This window comes from Fringilla coelebs, assembly GCF_963513975.1.
Source record: "Fringilla coelebs genome assembly, chromosome: 35".
Taxonomy (NCBI): Eukaryota; Metazoa; Chordata; class Aves; order Passeriformes; family Fringillidae; genus Fringilla; species Fringilla coelebs.
Window position 1 is genome coordinate 68615 of NC_140061.1, and position 24174 is coordinate 92788.

Genomic DNA, 24174 nt, shown 5'->3' on the forward strand with positions numbered 1-24174 from the left:
GGGGGATGGGACAAGGGGACACCGTAGGGACACCGGGAGGGGCGGGGCTTGGGAGGGGAGGGGTTTATGGGATTAGGGGCGGGGCCAAAGGGACAGCGTAGGGACACCGGGAATTGATGGAGGGGCGGGGTTTATGGGATTAGGGGCGGGGCTAAGGGGGATGGGACAAGGGGGCACTGGCGGGACACCGGAGGGCGGGGCTTGAGAGGGACGGGGTTAAGGGGATTGGGGGCGGGGCTAAGGGAATGGGACAAGGGGACACCGGAGGGACACCGGGAGGGGCGGGGCTTAGGAGGGGCGTGGTTAAGGGGATTGGGGGCGGGGCTAAGGGGGATGGGACAGGTGCAGCCCCGCCTCCATTGCCCAACCCCCTTAATTTGCATAAATTTCCCCCTCACCGACACCCGGGCGGGTCTGGGGCCTCCCTCAGCGCCTCATGAATATTCAGCGCGGCGCCGGCGCCGCTCATTTGCATAAATTTGCGTGGATTTCCATGAGGGCCGCTCGCCCCCCCCCCGCCTCCCCTCAGGCGGCGGCGGGAAGGCCGCGCGCGCTGATTGGCCGAGCCCTGCAGCCAATCAGGAGGCGTCGCGGGGCAGGGCCGGGGCGGTGCCGGCGGCGCTGATTGGCTGAGAGGAGGAGGGCGTGGTTTGAGGGCGGGCGGCCAATGGGAGCGCGGCGGGGAGGCGTTGCCATGGCGACGGCGACGTTTTTGTTGAATATTTATGAGCTGGGCGTGGCTAGGAGGTAGTTATTAGCATAAAACTCTCAACTAGGCTGGGCTTATGAATATTAATGAATTTTAAAGGTAACATTGGCTGTGCTTGTGAATATTAATGAGATTTTAATGTTGACAGAAAGGAAGGGGGAGGAGGCCCCGCCCCTCGCCCCACCGAAGCCACGCCCCCTCATTAAGACCCAAAAGGGGGCGGGGCCAAATATTAGGGGTCCGAAAAGGGGGAGGGGCCAAAATTGTGGTTTTAAAAAAAGGGGGAGGGGCCAAATATTGGGGGTCCCAAAAGGGGGAGGGGCCAAATTTGGGGTTCAGAAAAAGGGGGAGGGGCCAAATTTGGGGTACATAAAAAGGGGGAGGGGCCAAAATTGGGGTTCAAAAAAAGGGGAGGGGCCAAAAATAGGGGTCCCAAAAAGGGGGAGGGGCCAAATCCTAAAAAAGGGGGAGGAGCCAAATTTGGGGTCCCAAAAGGGGGAGGGGCCAAATGTAGGGGTCTCAAAAAGGGGAGGAGCCTCCCCAAAGGAGGAGGGGCCAAAATTGGGGGGTTCAAAAGGGGGAGGGGCCAAAATTCAGGGTTTGATAAAAGTGGGAGGGGCCAAATTTTGGGGTTCAAAAAAGTGGGAGGGGCAAAACTTGGGGTTCAATAAAAGTGGGAGGAGCCAAAATTGGCATTTTAAAAAGGGGGAGGGGCCAAATTTGGGGTTCAGGAAAAGGGGGAGGGGCCAAAATTGGGGTTCAATAAAAGGGGGAGGGGCCAAAATTGGGGTTCAATAAAAGGGGGAGGGGCAAAAATTGGGGTTCAATAAAAGTGGGAGGGGCCAAAATTAGGGGTTAAAAAAGTGGGAGGGGCCAAATTTAGGGTTCAGGAAAAGGGGGAGGAGCCAAATTTGGGGTTCAATAAAAGTGGGAGGGGCCAAATTCGGGGTTCAATAAAAGTGGGAGGGGCCAAATTCGGGGTTCAAAAAAAAGGGGAGGGGCCAAATTTGGGGTTTAAAAAAGAGGGAGGAGCTAAATTTGGGGTTTTAAAAAGGGGGAGGAGCTAAATTTGGGGATTAAAAGGGGGAGGAGCTAAATTTGGGGATTAAAAAAGGAGGGAGGGGCCAAATTTAGGGTTCAGGAATAGGGGGAGGGGCCAAATTTGGGGGTCCCAAAAAGGGGGGAGGGGCCAAAATTAGGGGTTCAGAAAAAGGGGAGGGGCAAAAATTTGGGTTCAATAAAAGGGGGAGGGGCCAAATTTTGGGTCCCAAAAGGGGGAGGGGCCAAATTTGGGATTCAGAAAAAGGGGGAGGAGCCAAAATTAGGGCTTAAAAAACTGGGAGGGGCCAAATTTGGGGTTCAGAAAAAGGGGGAGGGGCCAAATTTCGGGGTCTCAAAAAGGGGGAGGGGCAAAAATTGGGGTTCAATAAAAGGGGGAGGGGCAAAAATTTGGGTTCAATAAAAGGGGGAGGGGCCAAAATTGGGGTTCAGAAAAAGGAGGAGGGGCCAAATTTGGGGTTCAGGAAAAGGGGAGGGGCCAAATCCTCCCAAAAAAGGGGAGGAGCCATATTTGGGGGTGCCAAAAAGGGGGGAGGGGCCCCAAAATTTGAGTTCCCAAAAAGGGGGAGGGGCCAATTTGGGGGGGGGGGTGGTCCCAAAAATTTGGGGGGGAGGGTCCCGAGATGAGGTGGGGGAGGGGCAAAAAGGGGGAGGGGGGGGGAGGGGATTGGACCCCAAAATGGGGGAGGGGTAAAAAGGGGTGGGGGAGGGGGGGAGACCCCAAAAATGGGGGGAGGGGCGGAAAAAGTGGGGGGAGGGGAAATTTTGGGGAAAAAAACCCCAAAATTTGAGAGGGGGGAGGGGAAACCCCCCCAAAAATGGAGCGGGGTGGGGGAGGGGCGGGCTCACCCCTCCCCCCACCGGCAAAGGACGCGCGGGGGTGGGGGAGGGGCGGGGCTATTTTGGGGCTCCCGAAAGGGCAAAGGGGACCCGAGAAGGTCACGGGGGGGGGAGGGGAGGAGGGGAGGGGGGGGTCCCCAGGGGGATATAAGGGGGAGCCCCCGGATCCCCCCGAGCCGCCCCCCACGGACTCCCCACGGTGAGTGAGAAACCCCAAAAACGCCCGAAATGAACCCAAAATCCCATTGGGGGAGGGAGGGGAAAGGAGGAGGGGAAATGGGGAAATGACCCCAAAAATGGGGAAATGACCCCAAATCTGTGCTGGGGTGGGGGGAGGGACACCCCGAAATAAACCCCAAAATCCGCCTGGGGAGGGAGGAAAAAAAAACCCAAAAAAACCCAAAATTGGGGTGGGAGGGAGAAAGAGCCCAAAAATGCCCTAAAATGGCCCCAAATCCCCGAAATTAGCCCCAAAATCCCCCGAGATTGTCCCCAAATCCCCTCAGGGACCCCAAAATCCCCCCGGGATTGTCCCCAAATCCCATCAGGGACCCCAAAATCCCCCCGGGATTGTCCCCAAATCCCATCAGGGACCCCAAAATCCCCCCGGGATTGTCCCCAAATCCCTTCAGGGACCCCAAAAATCCCCCCGGGATTGTCCCCAAATCCCATCAGGAACCCCAAAATCCCCCCGGGATTGTCCCCAAATCCCCCCCGGACCCCAAAATCCCCCCGGGATTGTCCCCAAATCCCCCCCGGACCCCAAAATGCCCCGGGATTGTCCCCAAATCCCCTCAAGGACCCCAAAATCCCCCGGGATTGTCCCCAAATCCGTTCAGGGACCCCAAAACCCCCCGGGATTGTCCCCAAATCCCCTCAGGGACCCCAAAATCCCCCCGGGATTGTCCCCAAATCCCCTCAAGGACCCCAAAATCCCCCGGGATTGTCCCCAAATCCCCTCAGGGACCCCAAAGTCCCCCGGGATTGTCCCCAAATCCCCCCTGGGACCCCAAAATCTCCCGGGATTGTCCCCAAATCCCTTCAGGGACCCAAAATCTCCCGGGATTGTCCCCAAATCCCCTCAGGGACCCAAAATCCCCCCGGGATTGTCCCCAAATCCCCTCAGGGACCCCAAAATCCCCCCGGGATTGTCCCCAAATTCCCCCGGGACCCCAAAATCCCCCCGGGATTGTCCCCAAATCCCCCCCGGACCCCAAAATCCCCCGGGATTGTCCCCAAATCCCCCCTGGGACCCCAAAATCCCCCCGGGATTGTCCCCAAATCCCCTCAGGGACCCCAAAATCCCCCCGGGATTGTCCCCAAATCCCCTCAGGGACCCCAAAATCCCCCCGGGATTGTCCCCCAAATCCCCCCCGGACCCCAAAATCCCCCCGGGATTGTCCCCAAATCCCTTCAGGGACCCCAAAATCCCCCCGGGATTGTCCCCAAATCCCCTCAGGGACCCCAAAATCCCCCCGGGATTGTCCCCAAATCCCCTCAGGGAACCCAAAATCCCCCCGGGATTGTCCCCAAATCCCTTCAGGGACCCCAAAATCCCCCCGGGATTGTCCCCAAATCCCCCCCGGACCCAAAAATCCCCCCGGGATTGTCCCCAAATCCCTTCAGGGACCCCAAAATCCCCCCGGGATTGTCCCCAAATTCCCCCCGGACCCCAAAAATGACCCCGAAAACCCAAAATCCCCCAAAATTGACTCAGAACCCCCAAAATTTCCCCCTCGGCTCCCCCGGAACCCCAAAAATGGCCCTGAACCCCAAAAATTTCCCCCCGGGAACCCCAAAAATCCCACCCTGAACCCCCAAACTGCTCGTGGACCCCCAAAATTCCCCCCAAAAACCCCAAAGTGACCCCAAAACCACCAAATGGATTCCCCAAAAATTACCCCGAACCCCAAAAGTGATGCCCCAAAACTGACCCTGGACCCCAAAAATCTCCCCAAAAACCACTCCCCGAACCCCAAAACCCCCTGAGGCGCCCCATAATTCGCAGGGTAACCCCTCAAAAACCCCAAAATCCCCTCAGGACCCCCCAAAATCCCCTCAGGGACCCCAAAATCCCCCCCGGGAACCCCAAAACCCCCGGTGGGCCCCACCGTGACTCAGCTCGCGGCGTTGCCCTTTTAAGGCTCCGCCCATTGGGGCGGACGCGCGGTGACGTCACCAGCGCAAGCCCCGCCCACAGCCGGCGATCGCCGCAGCGGAGCTGAGGTGGGGGCGGGGGGGGGGGGGGAGGAGGGGGCGGAATTTTGGGGTGAAAAAGGGAAAATTTGGGGCCGGGCGGGGAATTGTGAGGGGAAAAGGGGTGAGGTTGGAATGGGAAAGGCGAGATTTGGGCAGAAAGGGCGGAATTTGAGGGGAAAAAGGCGAATTTTGGCGCTCGGGGGGGAACGTTTTGGGCGGTTGGAGGAAGTCGTGAGGGGAAAGGCGCAGGTTTGGAGGGGAAAGTGCCGGTTTTGAGGGAAAAAAGTGGATTTTGGGGTGAAAAGGGCGGATTTTGAGGAGTGGGAGGAAATGCTGAAGTTAAAAAGTGCAGGTTTTGTGGTGAAAAGTGGTGGTTTTGAGGTGAAAAGTGCAGATTTTGAGGTGAAAGGAGCGGATTTTGGGATGTGGGGCAGATTTTGTGGCGGGTGAGGAAATCGTGAGGTAAAAAGTGGAGATTTTGAGGTAAAAAAGCAGATTTTGGGGGGGAAATAGCAGATTTTGGGGTCGGAGAGCAATCCTGAAGGAAAAAAAAGTGCAGATTTTGAGGTGAAAAGTGCAGATTTTGAGGTGAAAAGTGCAGATTTTGAGGTGAAAAGAGCGGATTTTGGAATGTGGGGCAGATTTCGTGATGTGGGTGAGGAAATTGTGAGGTAAAAAGTGGAGATTTTGCGGTAAAAAGGCAGATTTAGAGGTAAAAAAGCAGATTTTGGGGTGAAAAAGGCAGATTTTGGGGTAAAAAATCAGATTTTGAGGTAAAAAAGCAGATTTTGAGGTGAAAAAGGCAGGATTTGGGGTGGAAATGGCAGATTTTGGGGTGAAAAGTGCAGATTTTGGAATGTGGGGCAGATTTCGTGATGTGGGTGAGGAAATCGTGAGGTAAAAAGTGGAGATTTTGAGGTAAAAATCAGATTTTGAGGTAAAAAAGGCAAATTTTGAGGTAAAAAAGGCAGATTTTGAGGTGGAAATGGCAAATTTTGAGGTGAAAAGAGCGGATTTTGGGATCTGGGGCAGATTTTGTGGCGGGTGAGGAAATCGTGAGGTAAAAAGTGGAGATTTTGGGGTAAAAAAGCAGATTTTGAGGTGAAAAAGGCAGATTTGGGGGTGGAAATAGCAAATTTTGAGGTGAAAAGAGCGGATTTTGGGATCTGGGGCAGATTTTGTGGTGGGTGAGGAAATCGTGAGGTAAAAAGTGCAGATTTTGAGGTAAAAAAGCAGATTTTGAGGTGAAAAAGGCAGATTTTGAGGTGGAAATGGCAAATTTTGAGGTGAAAAGAGCGGATTTTGGGATCTGGGGCAGATTTTGTGGCGGGTGAGGAAATCGTGAGGTAAAAAGTGGAGATTTTGGGGTAAAAAAGCAGATTTTGAGGTGAAAAAGGCAGATTTGGGGGTGGAAATAGCAAATTTTGAGGTGAAAAGAGCGGATTTTGGGATCTGGGGCAGATTTTGTGGTGGGTGAGGAAATCGTGAGGTAAAAAGTGCAGATTTTGAGGTAAAAAAGCAGATTTTGAGGTGAAAAAGTGGATTTTGGGGATTGGGAGGAAATGCTGAAGTAAAAAAGTGGAGATTTTGTGGTGGAAATGGCAAATTTTGATGTGAAAAGTGGCAATTTTGGGGTGAAAAGTGCAGATTTTGGGCTCTGGGGCAGATTTTGTGATGTGGGTGAGGAAATCGTGAGGTAAAAAGTGGAGATTTAGAGGTAAAAATCAGATTTTGGGGTGGAAATGGCAGATTTTGAGGTGAAAAGAGCGGATTTTGGGATCTGGGGCAGATTTTGTGGCGGGTGAGGAAATCGTGAGGTAAAAAGTGGAGATTTTGGGGTAAAAATCAGATTTTGAGGTAAAAAAGGCAAATTTTGAGGTGGAAATGGCAGATTTTGAGGTAAAAAAGGCAAATTTTGAGGTAAAAAAAGCAGGTTTTGAGGTAGAAAAGTGCAGATTTTGGAATGTGGGGCAGATTTCGTGATGTGGGTGAGGAAATCGTGAGGTAAAAAGTGGAGATTTTGAGGTAAAAATCAGATTTTGAGGTAAAAAAGGCAGATTTTGGAGTAAAAAAGGCAGATTTTGGGGTGGAAATAGCACATTTTGAGGTGAAAAGAGCGGATTTTGGGATCTGGGGCAGATTTTGTGGCGGGTGAGGAAATCGTGAGGTAAAAAGTGGAAATTTTGAGGTAAAAAATCAGATTTTGAGGTTAAAAAGGCAGATTTTGGGGTTAAAAAGCAGATTTTGAGGTAAAAAAGGCAGATTTTGGGGTAAAAAAGCAGATTTTGAGGTAAAAAAAGCAGATTTTGGGGTGTAGGTGGAAATTGTGAAGTAAGAAATTGGCGCTTTTGAGGCGAAAATTGCAAATTTTGAGGTAAAAAGTGCAGATTTTGGGGTCTGGGGTGAATTTTGGGGTAAAATAAAGACAGATTTGGGGGTCCTAAAGGTGGATTTTGGGGGTGAAAAAGCCGAATTTTGGGGGGAAAAATTCGAATTTGGGGTGCAAAAGGTCAAATTTGGGGGTGAAAAGGGGGAATATGGGGGGAAAAAGTTGAATTTTGGGGTTCTAAAAGTAGATTTTGGGGTGAAAAAGTCGAATTTTGGGGTGGAAAAGTCAAAATTTGGGGTGAAACGTTGAATTTTGGGGTGCTAAGGGCAGATTTTGGGGTATAAAAGTTGAATTTTGGGGTGGAAAAGTTGAATTTTGGGGTGGAAAAACCGGATTTGGTGTGGAAAAGGGGAATTTGAGGGTCCTAAAGGTGGATTTAGGGGTGGAAAAGTCAAAATTTGGGGTGAAAAGTCGAAATTTGAGGTGGAAAAGGCGAATTTTGGGGTGAAAAAGTCAAATTTTGGGGTGCTAAGGGCAGATTTTGGGGTGAAAAAGTTGAATTTTGGGGTGGAAAAACCGGATTTGGTGTGGAAAAGGAGAATTTGAGGGTCCTAAAGGTGGATTTAGGGGTGGAAAAGTCAAAATTTGGGGTGAAAAGTTGAATTTTGGGGTGTAAAAGTTGAATTTTTGGGTGGAAAAAAAGGATTTGGTGTGGAAAAGGAGAATTTGAGGGTCCTAAAGTCTGATTTGGGGTGGAAAAGTCAAAATTTGGGTGGAATAGTTGAATTTTGGGGTTCTAAAAGTAGATTTTGGGGTGAAAAAGTTGAATTTTGGGGTGAAAAAGTTGAATTTTGGGGTGTAAAAACCGGATTTGGTGTGGAAAAGGGGAATTTGAGGGTCCTAAAGTCGAAATTTGGGGTGAAAAGTTGAATTTTGGGGGTGCAAAATTCAAACTCGGTGTTCAAAAGGCAAAACTCGAGATTGAAAAAAGTCTGAATTTATGGGGTCCAAAGGTGGATTTGGGGTGCAAAGGGTGGATTTGGGGTGCAAAGGGCGGATTTGATGATCCTGAAGGAGGATTTGGGGTGCAAAGGGTGAATTTGGGGTGCAAAGGGCGGATTTGATGATCCCAAAGGCAGATTTGGGGTCCCAAAGGCAGATTTGGGGTTCCAAAGTGAGGATTTGGGGTGCAAAGTGAGGATTTGATGATCCCAAAGGCGGATTTGGGGTTCCAAAGGCAGATTTGGGGTGCAAAGTGCAGATTTGATAATCCCAAAGGCAGATTTGGGGTCCCAAAGGCGGATTTGGGGTCCCAAAGGCAGATTTGGGGTGCAAAGTGCGGATTTGCTGATCCCAAAGGCGGATTTGGGGTCCCAAAGGCGGATTTGGGGTCCCAAAGGCGGATTTGGGGTACAAAGTGCAGATTTGATGATCCCAAAGGCAGATTTGGGGTCCCAAAGGCGGATTTGGGGTACAAAGTGCAGATTTGATGATCCCAAAGGCAGATTTGGGGTCCCAAAGGCAGATTTGGGGTCCTAAAGTGCAGATTTGGGGTGCAAAGTGAGGATTTGATGATCCCTAAGGCAGATTTGGGGTTCCAAAGGCGGATTTGGGGTCCCAAAGGCGGATTTGGGGTCCCAAAGGCGGATTTGATGATCCCAAAGGCAGATTTGGGTTCCAAAGGCAGATTTGGGGTCCCAAAGGCAGATTTGATGATCCCAAAGGCAGATTTGGGGTTCCAAAGGCAGATTTGGGGTGCAAAGTGTGGATTTGGGGTCCCAAAGGCAGATTTGGGGTGCAAAGTGAGGATTTGCTGATCCCAAAGGCGGATTTGGGGTCCCTAAGGCAGATTTGGGGTTCCAAAGGCGGATTTGGGGTCCCAAAGGCGGATTTGGGGTCCCAAAGGCAGATTTGATGATCCCAAAGGCAGATTTGGGGTCCCAAAGGCAGATTTGGGGTTCCAAAGGCAGATTTGATGATCCCAAAGGCAGATTTGGGGTCCCAAAGGCGGATTTGGGGTCCCAAAGTGCAGATTTGATGATCCCAAAGGCAGATTTGGGGTCCCAAAGGCAGATTTGGGGTTCCAAAGTGCGGATTTGGGGTGCAAAGTGTGGATTTGCCCATCCCAAAGGCGGATTTGGGGTTCCAAAGGCGGATTTGGGGTTCCAAAGGCAGATTTGGGGTTCCAAAGGCAGATTTGGGGTCCCAAAGGCAGATTTGGGGTGCAAAGTGAGGATTTGATGATCCCAAAGACAGATTTGGGGTGCAAAGTGCAGATTTGGGGTTCCAAAGTGAGGATTTGGGGTCCCAAAGGCGGATTTGGGGTGCAAAGTGCAGATTTGATGATCCCAAAGACAGATTTGGGGTGCAAAGTGCAGATTTGGGGTTCCAAAGGCGGCGGGGGAAGGGAGCGGCCCCTGCCCGGGGCTTTCCCGAGCCTTTCCCGGTTCTCTCCTTCCTCCTCCTCCTCCTCCTCGTCCTCCCCTTGAAACGCCCTTGGCGGGGGCGGGGCGGGCCCGGGTCGGGGCTCCCTCGGCCATTCCCGGCTCGGCTCCCGCAGCTCCCGGACACTCCCGGACACTCCGGACACCACCGGACACTCCGGACACTCCCGGACACTCGGTGGGTGCCCCCCGGAACAGCCCCCGGTTCTCCCTCCTTCCCTCCCTGTCCCATAAATCCTGGGGCTTCCCCTGCGGATTTTGGGGGTTTTACCTTAAAATTTGGGGTTTTTACCTTAATATCTTGGGGTTTTACCTCAAAATTTCAGGGGTTTCACCTCAAAATTTTGGGGGTTTTACCCTTAAAATCTTGGGGGTTTTACCCTTAAAATCTTGGGGGTTTCACCTCAAAATCTTGGGGGTTTTGCCCTTAAAATTTGGGGGTTTCACCCTTAAAATCTTGGGGGTTTTACCTCAAAATTTTGGAGTTTTTACCTCAAAATCTTGGGGGTTTCACCCTTAAAATTTTGGAGGGTTCACTTCAAAATCTTGGGGGTTTTACCTTAAAATCTTGGGGGTTTTACCTTAAAATCTTGGGGTTTTACCTCAAAATCTTGGGGTTTCACCTCAAAATCTTGGGGGTTTCACCTCAAAATTTTGGGGTTTCACCCTTAAAATCTTGGGGGTTTCACCTCAAAATCTTGGGGGTTTCACCCTTAAAATCTTGGGGGTTTACCTCAAAATCTTGGGGTTTTACCTCAAAATTTGGGTGTTTTACCTCAAAATTTCAGGGGTTTCACCTCAAAATCTTGGGGGTTTTACCCTTAAAATCTTCGGGGTTTCACCCTTAAAATCTTGGGGGTTTCACCTCAAAATCTTGGGGGTTTACCTCAAAATTTCAGGGATTTCACCTCAAAATTTCAGGGATTTCACCTCAAAATTTCAGGGATTTCACCTCAAAATTTTGGGGATTTTACCCTTAAAAACTTGGGGGTTTCACCTCAAAATTTTGGGGTTTTACCTCAAAATTTGGGGGTTTCACCCTTAAAATCTTGGGGTTTTTACCTCAAAATTTCAGGGATTTCACCTCAAAATTTCAGGGGTTTCACGTTAAAATCTTGGGGGTTTTACCTCAAAATCTTGGGGGTTTTACCTCAAAATCTTGGGGGTTTCACCCTTAAAATCTTGGGGGTTTCACCTCAAAATCTTGGGGGTTTCACCCTTAAAATCTTGGGGGTTTTTCCTCAAAATTTTGGGAGTTTCACCTCAAAATTTTGCAGTTCTTGCCTCAAAATCTTGGGGGTTTCACCTCAAAGTTTTGGGGGTTTCACCTCAAAATCTTTGGGTTTTACCTTAAAATCTTGGGGTTTCACCTCAAAATCCCGGGGTTTTCTCCTTAAAATTTCAGGGATTTCCCCCTCAAAATTTTGGGAATTTCCCTTCAAAATTTTGGAGTTTTAACCTCAAAATCTTGGGGGTTTCACCTCAAAATTTGGGGTTTTTCCTTCAAAATTTGGGGATTTTGCCCTCAAAATCTTGAGGGTTCCCTTTCAAGATTTTGGGGTTTTCCCCTCAAAATTTTGGGGTTCTGCCCTCAAAATCCTGGGATTTTCCCTTAAAATTTTGAGGGTTTTCCTTTAAAAATCTTCAAGGTTTCCCCTCAAAATTTTGGGGATTTTCTTTTTAAATTTTGGGGTTTTTATCTCAAAATCTTGGGGGTTTTTCCCTCAAAAATTTGGATTTTTTTTCCCCCTCAAAATTTGGGGATTTTCCTCCTCAAAATCCCGGGGATTCCCCTCGGAATCCTGGGGCTCTTCCCAAAAATCCGGAGTTCTTCTCCTCCCAGTGCCCCCCAGTCCCTCCCAGTTCAGTCCCAGTCCCTCCCAGTTCAGTCCCAGTCCCTCCCAGTTCAGTCCCAGTGCCCCCAGTTCACTTCCCAGTCCCTCCCAGTTCTCTCCAGTCTCCTCCCAGTCCCCTCCCAGTATCCTCAATGTCCCCAGTCCCTCCCAGTCACACCCAGTGCCCCCAGTTCATTCCCAGTCCCTCCCAGTTCAGTCCCGGTTCTCTCCAGTCCCCTCCCAGTTCCCTCCCAGTGTCCCCAGTCCATTCCCAGTTCACTTCCCAGTCCCCCCCAGTTCAGTCCCACTCCCTCCCAGTTCACTTCCCAGTCCCTCCCAGTCACACCCAGTGCCCCCAGTTCATTCCCAGTTCACTTCCCAGTGCCTCCCAGTTCAGTCCCAGTCCCTCCCATTTCACTTCCCACTCCCTCCCAGTACACTCCCAGTGCCCCCAGTCCCCCCCAGTTCATTCCCTGTCCCTCCCAGTTGAGTCCCAGTCCACTTCCCAGTCCCTCCCAGTCACACCCAGTGCCCCCAGTTCATTCCCAGTCCCTCCCAGTTCAGTTCCGGTTCTCTCCAGTCCCCTCCCAGTGTCCCCAGTCCCTCCCAGTCCCTCCCAGTGCTCCCAGTCCTTATCAGTGCCTTCCTTATCTCCTCCCAGTGCTCCCAGCGCTCTCTGACCTTTGGCAGTCACTCCCAGTTCACTCCCAGTTCACTCCCAGTTCTCTCCCAGTCCCCCCCAGTTCCCTCCCAGTATCCCCCAATCCCTCCCAGTCCATCCCAGTCCTCCCCAGTCCCCCCCAGTTCCCTCCCAGTTCCCTCCCAGTATCCCCCAATCCCTCCCAGTCCTCCCCAGTCCCCCCCAGTCCCCCCCAGTCCCCTCCCAGCTTCCTCCCAGTATCCCCCAATCCCTCCCAGTCCCTCCCAGTCCCCCCCAGTCCCCTCCCAGTATCCCCCAGTCCCCCCCCAGTCCATCCCAGCCCCTCCAAGTCCCTTCCAGTCCCCTCCCAGTGCCGTCCCAGTCCATCCCAGTCCCCTCCCAGTCCCTTCCCAATCCATCCCAGTCCCCTCCCAGTCCCCTCCCAGTCACTCCCAGTTCACTCCTAGTTCCCTCCCAGTCCCTCCCAGTCCCCTCCCAGTATCCCCCAGTTCCTCCCAGTCCCCTCCCACTCCCCCCCAGTGCTCCCAGTCCATCCCAGCCCCTCCCAGTCCCCTTCCAGCCCCTCCCAGTCCCCTCCCAGTCCCTCCCAGTCCCCTTCCAGCCCCTCCCAGTCCCCCCCCAGTCCCCTCCCAGTGCCCCCAGTCCATCCCAGCCCCTCCAAGTCCCTCCCAGTCCCTCCCAGTGCCATCCCAGTCCCTCCCAGTCCCTCCCAGTCCCTCCCAGTTCCCTCCCAGTCCATCCCAGTCTCCTCCCAGTCCCCTCCCAGTCCCTCCCAGTCCATTCCCAGTCCCTCCCAGTCCATCGCAGTCCCTCCCAGTCCCTCCCAGTCCCTCCCAGTGCCCCTCACTCCCTTTCTGAAGCCCCCCCGGGGTGCGTCCATCTCCCTGCCCCTCCCCCATCCCAGGCGTGCCCGATGACGTCACGGCCACCCCTGTGACGTCACGGTGTCCCCTCAGTGCCACCGTCAGGATGTCACCGCCCGTGCCCGCGCTGACCCCCGAGCAGAAGCAGGAGCTGGCGGCCATCGCCCAGCGCATCGTGGCCCCCGGCAAGGGCATCCTGGCCGCCGATGAGTCCACTGGTACGGACTGGGACATACTGGTTTATACTGGGAGGGACTGGGATGGACTGGGTTATACTGGGTTATACTGGGAATGGACTGGGAGGGGCTGGCGGCCATCGCCCAGCTCATCGTGGCCCCCGGCAAGGGCATCCTGGCTGCTGATGAGTCCACTGGTACGGACTGGGACATACTGGTTTATACTGGGAGGGACTGGGATGGACTGGGTTATACTGGGTTATACTGGGAATGGACTGGGAGGGACTGGCGGCCATCGCCCAGCGCATCGTGGCCCCCGGCAAGGGCATCCTGGCCGCCGATGAGTTCACTGGTACGGACTGGGACATACTGGTTTATACTGGGAGGGACTGGGAGGGACTGGGTTATACTGGGATATACTGGGAATGGACTGGTTTATACTGGGAATGGACTGGGAGGGACTGGGAATGGACTGGGACTGGACTGGGAATGGACTGGGAGGGACTGGGACAGACTGGGAATGGACTGGGACAGACTGGGAATGGACTGGCATGGACTGGGACAGACTGGCATGGACTGGGAATGGACTGGGAGACACTGGGACAGACTGGGAGGGACTGGGACAGACTGGGAATGGTCTGGGATGGACTGGGACAGACTGGGAATGGACTGGGACAGACTGGGATGGACTGGGACAGACTGGGATGGACTGGGACAGACTGGGAATGGACTGGGACAGACTGGGAAGGACTGGGAATGGACTGGGACAGACTGGGATGGACTGGGAATGGACTGGGACAGACTGGGACAGACTGGGATGGACTGGGACAGACTGGGAATGGACTGGGACAGACTGGGATGGACTGGGACAGACTGGGAATGGACTGGGACAGACTGGGAATGGACTGGGACAGACTGGGATGGACTGGGACAGACTGGGAATGGACTGGGACAGACTGGGAACGGACTGGGATGGACTGGGATAGACTGGGATGGACTGGGAATGGACTGGGATAGACTGGAATGGACTGGGATAGACTGGGATGGACTGGGAATTGACTGGGACAAACTGGGATGGACTGGGAATGGACTGGGGGGGACTGGGAATGGACTGGGGGGGACTGGGGGGTTACTGGGAGGCACTGGTTTATACTGGGAAGCACCGAGGCAATGCCCGGAGCCTGGTTGGGGTTGCTGCTCTATACTGGTTTATACTAGTTTATACTGGGATGGCCATGGGGAGACCCCAAACACACCCACAGCACCCGCTCCATACTGGTTTATACTGGTTTATACTGGTTTATGTTGGTTTATACTGGTTTATACTGGTTACCAACTGGTTTGGTTCTGAGGGCTCCATACCAGTCCATACTGGTTTATACTGGTCTGTACTGGTTCTAGCAGCTCTGTACCAGTCCATACTGGTTTATACTGGTCTGTACTGGTTCTAGCAGCTCTGTACCAGTCCATACTGGTTTATACTGGTCTGTACTGGTTCTAGCAGCTCTGTACCAGTCCATACTGGTTTATACTGGTCTGTACTGGTTCTAGCAGCTCTGTACCGGTCCATACTGGTTTATACTGGTCTGTACTGGTTCTGAGGGTCCATACCAGTCCATACTGGTTTATACTGGTCTGTACTGGTTCTAGCAGCTCTGTACCAGTCCATACTGGTTTATACTGGTCTGTACTGGGTCTGAGGGTCCATACCAGTCCATACTGGTCCATACTGGTCTATACTGGTCTGTACTGGGTCTGAGGGTCCATACCAGTCCATACTGGTTTATACTGGTCTGTACTGGTTCTAGCAGCTCTGTACCGGTCCATACTGGTTTATACTGGTCTGTACTGGTTCTAATGGCTCCATACCAGTCCATACTGGTTTATACTGGTCTGTACTGGTTCTGAGGGTCCATACCAGTCCATACTGGTTTATACTTGTCCGTACTGGTTCTGACTGGTCTGTCCCCCTACAGGCAGCATCACCAAGCAGCTGAGCCATACTGGTTTGTACTGGTTCTAACTGGTCCATACTGGTTTATACTGGTTTATACTGGTTCTTACTGGTCCGTGCCCCCCACAGGCGGCATTGCCAAGCAGCTGAGCCAAACTGGTTTATACTGGTCCATACTGGTTTATACTGGTTCTGACTGGTCTATACTGGTTTATGCTGGTCCATACTGGTTCTAACTGGTCTATAATGGTCCATACTGGTTTATACTGGTTCTAACTGGTCTGTGCCCCCTATAGGCAGCATGGCCAAGCAGTTCAGCCAGACTGGTCCATACTGGTTTATACTGGTTTATACTGGTTCTTACTGGTCCGTGCCCCCCCCAGGCAGCATTGCCATGCGGCTGAGCCAGACTGGTTTATACTGGTCCATACAGGTCCATACTGGTTTATACTGGTCCATAGTGGCTTATACCAGTTTATACTGGTTTATACTGGTTCTGACTGGCTTATAGTGGTCCCTACTGGTTTATACTGGTCCATACTGGTTTACACTGGTTATGAGTGATCTGTGCTCCATTTCAGGCAGCATCTCAGAGCAGCTGAGCCAAACTGGTTTATACTGGTCCATACAGGTCCATAGTGGTTTATACTGGTTCTAACTGGCTTATACTGGACCATGGTGGCTTATACTGGTTTATACTGGTCCATACTGGTTTATACTGGTTCTAGCTGGCTTATACTGGTCCATAGTGGCTTATACTGGTTTATACTGGTCTGTACTGGTTTATACTGGTTCTAACTGGCCTGTGCCCCCCTCAGGCAGCATCGCCAAGTGCCTGAACCAGACTGGTTTATACTGGTCCATACAGGTCCATAGTGGTTTATACTGGTTCTAGCTGGCTTATACTGGTCCATAGTGGCTTATACTGGTTTATACTGGTCTATACTGGTTCTAACTGGTTTATACTGGTTCTTACTGGTCCGTGCCCCCCCAGGCAGCATTGCCAAGCGGCTGAGCCAGACTGGTTTATACTGGTCCGTACGGGTCCATAGTGGTTTATACTGGTCCATAGTGCTCCGTACTGTTTTATACTGGTCCATAGTGGCTTATACTGGTTTATACTGGTTTATACTGGTTTATACTGGTCCGTGCCCCCTCAGGCAGCATCGCCAAGTGGCTGAGGCAGACTGGTTTGTACTGGTCCATAGTGCTCCGTACTGGTTTATACTGGTCCATACTGCTCCATACTGATTTAAAGTGGTCCGTACTGGTTTATACTGGTCCATACTGGTCCGTACTGGTTTATACTGGTTCTTACTGGTCCGTGCCCCCTCAGGCAGCATCACCAAGCGGCTGAGCCAGACTGGTTTATACTGGTCCATACAGGTCCATACTGGTTTATACTGGCTTTAGCTGGCTTATACTGGTCCATAGTGGCTTATACTGGTTTATACTAGTCCGTAGTGGCTTATACTGGTTTATACTGGTCCGTACTGGTTCTAACTGGTTCTGACTGGTCCGCGCCCCCTCAGGCAGCATTGCCAAGCCGCTGAGCCAGACTGGTTTATACTGGTCCATAGTGCTCCGTACTGGTTTATACTGATTTATACTGGTCCATAGTGCTCCGTACTGATTTAAAGTGGTCCATACTGGTTTATACTGGTTTATACTGGTTTATACTGGTTTATACTGGTCCGTGCCCCCTCAGGCAGCATCGCCGAGCGGCTGAGCCAGACTGGTTTATACTGGTCCATACTGGTCCGTACTGGCTTATACTGGTTTATACTGCTCCGTACTGATTTAAACTGGTCCATACTGGTCCATACTGGTTTATACTGGTCCATACTGGTTTATACTGGTTTATGCTGGTCCGTACTGGTTCTAACTGGTTCTTACTGGTCTGTGCCCCCTCAGGCAGCATCGCCAAGCTGCTGAGCCTGACTGGTTTATACTGGTCCATACGGGTCCATACTGGTTTATACTGGTTCTAACTGGCTTATACTGGTCTGTGCTGTTTTATACTGGTTTATACTGGTTCATAGTGGCTTATACTGCTCCGTACTGGTTTATACTGGTCTGTACTGGTTCTAACTGGTTCTGACTGGTCCGTGCCCCCTCAGGCAGCATCGCCAAGCGGCTGAGCCAGACTGGTTTATACTGGTTCGTATGGGTCCATACTGGTTTATACTGATTCTAGCTGGCTTATACTGGTCTATACTGGTTTATACTGGTCCATACTGGTTTATACTGGTTCTAACTGGTCCGTGCCCCTCTCAGGCAGCATCGCCAAGCGTCTGAGCTCGGTGGGCGCGGAGAACACGGAGGAGAACCGGCGCTGGTTTATACTGGTCCATAGTGCTCCGTACTGGTTTATACTGGTTTATACTGGTCCGTAGTGGCTTATACTGCTCCGTACTGGTTTATACTGGTCCGTACTGGTTTATACTGGTTCGAACTGGTTCTAACTGGTCCGTGCCCCCCTCAGGCAGCATCGCCAAGCGGCTGAGCCAGACTGGTTTATACTGGTCCGTATGGGTCCATACTGGTTTACACTGCTCCATATTAGTTCTGACTGGCTTATACTGGTCCGTACTGGTCTGTACTGGTTTATACTGGTCCACAGTGGTTTATACTGGTCCATACTGGTTTATACTGGTACGTGCCCCCTCAGGCAACATCGCCAAGCGGCTGAGCCAGACTGGGTTGTACTGGTCTGTGCAAGTCCATAGTGGTTTATACTGGTCCATACTGCTCCGTACTGGTTTATACTGGTCCATACTGGTCCGTACTGATTTAAAGTGCTCCATACTGGTTTATACTGGTCCATACTGGTCCGTACTGGTTTATACTGTTTCTAACTGGTCCGTGCCCCCTCAGGCAGCATCGCCAAGCGGCTGAGCCAGACTGGTTTATACTGGTCCATACTGCTCCGTACTGGTCCATATGGCTCCGTACTGTTTTATACAGCTCCGTACTGGTTTATACTGGTCCATACTGGTTTATACTGGTTTATACTGGTTCTAACTGGTCCATACTGGTTTATACTGTTTCTAACTGGTCCGTGCCCCCTCAGGCAGCATCGCCAAGCGGCTGAGCCAGACTGGTCCATACTGCTCCGTACTGGTTTATACTGGTCCATAGTGGCTTATACTGCTCCGTACTGTTTTATACTGGTTTATACTGGTCCATACTGGTTTATACTGGTTCTAACTGCTCCGTTCCCCCCTCAGGCAGCATCGCCAAGCAGCTGAGCCAGACTGGTCCATACTGCTCCGTACTGGTTTATACTGGTCCATAGTGCTCCGTACTGGTTTATACTGGTCCATACTGGTTTATACTGGTTCTAACTGGTCCGTGCCCCCCCCAGGCAGCATCGCCAAGCGGCTGAGCTCGGTGGGCGCGGAGAACACGGAGGAGAACCGGCGCTGGTTTATACTGGTCCATAGTGCTCCGTACTGGTTTATACTGGTCCATACTGGTTTATACTGGTTCTAACTGTTCCGTGCCCCCCCCAGGCAGCATCGCCAAGCGTCTGAGCTCGGTGGGCGCGGAGAACACGGAGGAGAACCGGCGCTGGTACCGGCAGCTGCTGTTCACGGCCGACAAGCGCGTGGAGCCGTGCATCGGCGGCGTCATCCTCTTCCACGAGACCATGTACCAGAAGGCCGACGACGGGCGCCCCTTCCCGCAGGTCATCCGCGACAAGGGCGCCCTGGTGGGCATCAAGGTCAGAGCAGGGGACATTGGGGACACCGCGGGGACACCTCCAGGGCGTTGGGGACACCTCGGGGTGTCACAGGGCTCAGGGACTTGAGGGATGTTGGGGACGTTGAGGGGCGTTGGGGGTTCGTTGGGTTGGGTCAGGCATGGAGAGGTGGAGCCACATCTGAGGGGGGTTCAGAGGGTGAGTGGGGATGTTTGGGGTCTTGGGGACACCTTGGGGACACCTCAGGGTGTCACAGGGCTCGGGGGCATTGGGGACATTGGGGACATTGAGGGGACATTGGGACATTGAGGGGGCTTGGGGACATTGGGGACGTTGAGGGGCGTTGGGGGTTCGTTGAGTTGGGTCAGCCATGGAGAGGTGGAGCCACATCTGAGGGGGGTTTGGAGGGTGAGGTGGGGATGTTTGGGGTCTTGGGGACATTGGGGACACCTTGGGGACATTGGGGACACCTCGGGGTGTCACAGGGCTCGGGGACTTGAGGGACGTTGGGGACGTTTGAGGGGGCTTGGGGACATTGGGTTGGGTCAGCCATGGAGAGGTGGAGCCACATCTGAGAGGGGTTCAGAGGGTGAGGTGGGGACAACTGGGGACATTTGGGGGTCTTGGGGACATTGGGGACATTGGGGACATTGAGGGGTCTTGGGGACATTGGGGACGTTGGGGACATTGAGGGGGCTTGGGGACATTGGGGACGTTGAGGGGCGTTGGGGGTTCGTTGAGTTGGGTCAGCCATGGAGAGGTGGAGCTACATCTGAGGGGGGTTCAGAGGGTGGCTGGGGACAACTGAGGACATTTGGGGGTCTTGGGGACATTGGGGACGTTGGGGACATTGAGGGGGCTTGGGGACACTGGGGACATTGAGGGGTGTTGGGGGTTCCTTGAGTTGGGTCAGCCATGGAGAGGTGGAGCCACATCTGAGGGAGGTTCAGAGGGTGAGTGGGGACAATTGGGGTCTTGGGGACACCTTGGGGACATTGGGGACCTTGAGGACACCTCGGGGATGTTGGGGACATTGAGGGGATTTGGGGACGTTGAGGGTGTTGGATGTTCCTTGAGTTGGGTCAGCCATGGAGAGGTGGAGCCACATCTGAGGGGGGTTCAGAGGGTGAGGTGGGGACATTTGGGGACATTTGGGGTCTTGGGGACATTGGGGACACCACTGAGGACTTGGGGACATTGGGACATTGAGGGGACTTGGGGACATTGGGGACATTGAGGGGTGTTGGGGTTGTTGGGGGTTCCCTGAGTTGGGTCAGGCATGGAGAGGTGGAGCCACATCTGAGGGGGGTTCAGAGGGTGAGGTGGGGATGTTTGGGGTCTTGGGGACATTGGGGACACCTTGGGGACACATTGGGGACCTTGGGGACACCTTGGGGTGTCACAGGGCTTGGGGACATTGAGGGGCGTTGGGTGGTTCCTTGAGTTGGGTCAGCCATGGAGAGGTGGAGCCACATCTGAGGGGGGTTCAGAGGGTGAGTGGGGACGTTTGGGGTCTTGGGGACATTGGGGACATTGGGGACACATTGGGGACACCTTGGGGACATTGGGGACACCTTGGGGTGTCACAGGGCTCGGGGACGTTGAGGGGTGTTTGGGATGTTGGGGGTTCGTTGGGTTGGGTCAGCCATGGAGAGGTGGAGCCACATCTGAGGGGGTTTCAGAGGGTGAGTGGGGACAATTGGGGACATTTGGGGGTCTTGGGGACATTGGGGACGTTGGGGACATTGAGGGGGCTTGGGGACACTGGGGACATTGAGGGGTGTTGGGGGTTCCCTGAGTTGGGTCAGCCATGGAGAGGTGGAGCCACATCTGAGGGAGGTTCAGAGGGTGAGTGGGGACATTTGGGGTCTTGGGGATATTGGGGACATTGGGGACACATTGGGGACACCTTGGGGACATTGGGGACACCTTGGGGGCACCTCGGGGTGTCACAGGGCTCGGGGACATTGAGGGGTGTTGGGAACGTTGAGTTGGGTCAGGCATGGAGAGGTGGAGCCACATCTGAGAGGAGTTCAGAGGATGAGGTGGGGACAACTGGGGACATTTGGGATCTTGGGGACATTGGGGACATTGAGGACCTTGGGGACACCTTGGGGACACCTCAGGGTGTCACAGGGCTCGGGGACATTGAGGACATTGGGGACATTGAGGGACATTGGGTGTCCCTTGAGTTGGGTCGACCATGGAGAGGTGGAGCCACATCTGAGGGGGGTTCAGAGGGTGAGTGGGGACAATTGGGGACATTTGGGGGTCTTGGGGACATTGAGGATGTTGGGGACACCGCGGGGGCGTTGGGGACACCTCCGGGGTGTTGGGGACATTGAGGGGGCTTGGGGACATTGGGGGTTCGTTGGGGGTTCGTTGGGTTGGGTCGGCCATAGAGAGGTGGAGCCACATCTGAGGGGGGTTCAGAGGGTGAGGTGGGGACAATTGGGGTCTTGGGGACATTGGGGACATTGGGGACATTGAGGGCACCTTGGGGACATTGGGACATTGAGGGGGCTTGGGGACATTGGGGACATTGAGGGGCGTGGGGGGTTCCTGGAGTAGGGTCGGCCATGGAGAGGTGGTGACCATATCTGAGGGGGGGTTCAGAGGGTGAGTGGGGATGTTTGGGGTCTTGGGGATATTGGGGACACCTTGGGGACACCTCCGGGGTGTTGGGGACACCTTGGGGACATTGGGGACACCTTGGGGACATTGGGGACATTGGGGACGTTGGGTGTTCCTTGGGTTGGGTCAGCCATGGAGAGGTGGAGCCACATCTGAGGGGGGTTCAGAGGGTGAGTGGGGACAATTGGGGACAACTGGGGACATTTGGGGACATCAGGAGCAGGTTGGGGACATGGGGGACACCCTGGGGACACGGCGGTGTCCCCTGCTGTCCCCGTGACCGTGTCACCGTCCCCCAGGTGGACAAGGGCGTGGTGCCCCTGGCTGGCACCAACGGCGAGACCACGACCCAGGGTGAGTGACAGCGCTGTCCCCAAGGCCACACCACTGTGTCCCCAAGGGCACCACCGCCACTGTGTCACTGTGACAGCCCTGTCCCCAAGGCCACCACTGTGTCACTGTGACAGCGCTGTCCCCAAGGCCACCACCGTGTCCCCAAGGCCACCGCTGTGTCACTGTGACAGCCCTGTCCCCAAGGCCACCACTGTGTCACTGTGACAGCGCTGTCCCCAAGGCCACCACCGCCACTGTGTCACTGTGACAGCGCTGTCCCCAAGGCCACCACCGTGTCCCCAAGGCCACCACCGCTGTGTCACTGTGACAGCCCTGTCCCCAAGGCCACCGCCGCCGTGTCACTGTGACAGCCCTGTCCCCAAGGCCACCGCCACTGTGTCACTGTGACAGCGCTGTCCCCAAGGCCACCGCCGTGTCCCCAAGGCCACCACCGCTGTGTCACTGTGACAGCGCTGTCCCCAAGGCCACCGCCGCCGTGTCCCCAAGGCCACCGCCACCGTGTCCCCAAGGCCACCACTGTGTCACTGTGACAGCCCTGTCCCCAAGGCCTCCACTGTGTCACTGTGACAGCCCTGTCCCCAAGGCCACCACCACTGTGTCCCTGTGACAGCCCTGTCCCCAAGGCCACCGCCGCTGTGTCCCTGTCACTGCCCTGTCCCCAAGGCCACCGCCGTGTCCCCAAGGCCACCGCTCTGTCTCTGTCCCTGTCACAGCTCTCTCCCCAGTGCCACCACAGTGTCCCCATCCCTGTGTCACCTCCGTGTCCCCAGTGCCACCGCAGTGTCCCCATCCCTGTGTCATCACCCTGATGCCACTGCGGTGTCCCCATCCCTGTGTCACCACCGTGTCCCCAGTGCCACCTCAGTGTCCCCATCCCTGTGTCACCACCGTGTCCCTGATGCCACCGCAGTGTCCCCGTCCCTGTGTCACCACCCCGATGCCACCGCAGTGTCCCCATCCCTGTGTCACCACCCTGATGCCACCACGGTGTCCCCATCCCTGTGTCACCACCGTGTCCCCAGTGCCACCGCAGTGTCCCCATCCCTGTGTCACCACCGTGTCCCCAGTGCCACCGCAGTGTCCCCATCCCTGTGTCACCACCGTGTCCCCAGTGCCACCTCAGTGTCCCCATCCCTGTGTCACCACCGTGTCCCTGATGCCACCACAGTGTCCCCATCCCTGTGTCACCACCGTGTCCCTGATGCCACCACAGTGTCCCCATCCCTGTGTCACCACCGTGTCCCTGATGCCACCTCAGTGTCCCCATCCCTGTGTCACCACTGTGTCCCTGATGCCACCTCAGTGTCCCCATCCCTGTGTCACCACCGTGTCCCTGATGCCACCGTGGTGTCCCCGTCCCTGTGTCACCACCGTGTCCCTGATGCCACCGCAGTGTCCCCATCCCTGTGTCACCACCCTGATGCCACCACGGTGTCCCTGTCCCTGTGTCACCCTCCCAGCCCAGCCGGTGCCACCACAGGCTCCTGTGTCCCCAATGTCCCCAATGTCCCCAGGAGGACTCAGTGGCCTCATGGAGGCCCTGCAATGCTCGATGTCCCCAATGTCCCCAATGTCCCCAGTGTCCCCAATGTCCCCAATGTCCCCAATGTCCCAAACCCCCTGAATGTCCCCAATGTCCCTGATGTCCCCAATGTCCCCAACATCCCCAACATCCCCAATGTCCCCAATGTCCCTGATGTCCCCAATGTCCATGTCCCCATTATCCCCCAGTGTCCCCAATGTCCCCAATGTCCCTGATGTCCCCGATGTCCCCAATGTGTCCTGTCCCTGCAGTGTCCCCAGTGTCCCCGATGTCCCCACAGCTGGACAAGCTCATGGAGCTCCCTCCGTGCCATGTGTCCGGAATGTCCCCAATGTCCCCAATGACTGATGATGTCCCCAATGTCCCCAATGTCCCAAACCCCCTGAATGTCCCCAATGTCCCCAATGTCTCCAGTGTCCCCAATGTCCCTGCAGTGTCCCAAATGTCCCCAGTGTCCGCAATGTCCCCAATGTCTCCAGTGTCCTCAATGTCCCCAATGTCCCCAATGTCCCCAGTGTCCTCAATGTCCCCAATGTCCCCAGTGTCCCCAATGTCCCAAACCCCCTCAATGTCCCCAATGTCCCCAATGTCCCCATGGCTGGACAAGCTCATGGAGCTCCCTCAGTGCCATGTGTCCGGAATGTCCCCAATGTCCCCAATGACTGATGATGTCCCCAATGTCCCCAATGTCCCCAATGTCCCAAACCCCCTGAATGTCCCCAATGTCCCCAATGTCTCCAGTGTCCTCAATGTCCCCAACCCCCTCAATGTCCCCAATGTCCCCAATGTCGCCACGGCTGGACAAGCTCATGGATCTCTCTCAGTGCCATGTGTCCCCACTGTCCCCAATGTCCCCGATGTCCCCTGA

General features: G+C 54.2%; 1 protein-coding gene across 2 annotated transcripts in view; it reads left to right on the plus strand.

Annotated features, from left to right (window-relative positions):
• Window positions 1–2712: 2712 nt before the first annotated feature.
• The window catches only part of LOC311164719 (fructose-bisphosphate aldolase A), a 33449-nt gene continuing 11987 nt past the window's right edge, over window positions 2713–24174 (plus strand). The window contains exons 1-5 of one of the 2 annotated variants that reach the window (XM_084224282.1): window positions 2713–2807; window positions 9697–9758; window positions 13033–13157; window positions 18585–18796; window positions 21709–21763. In XM_084224282.1, the coding sequence (XP_084080408.1) occupies window positions 13046–13157; window positions 18585–18796; window positions 21709–21763 (379 nt within the window). In that variant the 5' untranslated portion in view covers window positions 2713–2807; window positions 9697–9758; window positions 13033–13045. Of the gene's footprint in view, window positions 2808–4791; window positions 4835–9696; window positions 9759–13032; window positions 13158–18584; window positions 18797–21708; window positions 21764–24174 lie in introns of those variants that run through there. The other variant, XM_084224283.1, reaches the window with a different exon arrangement.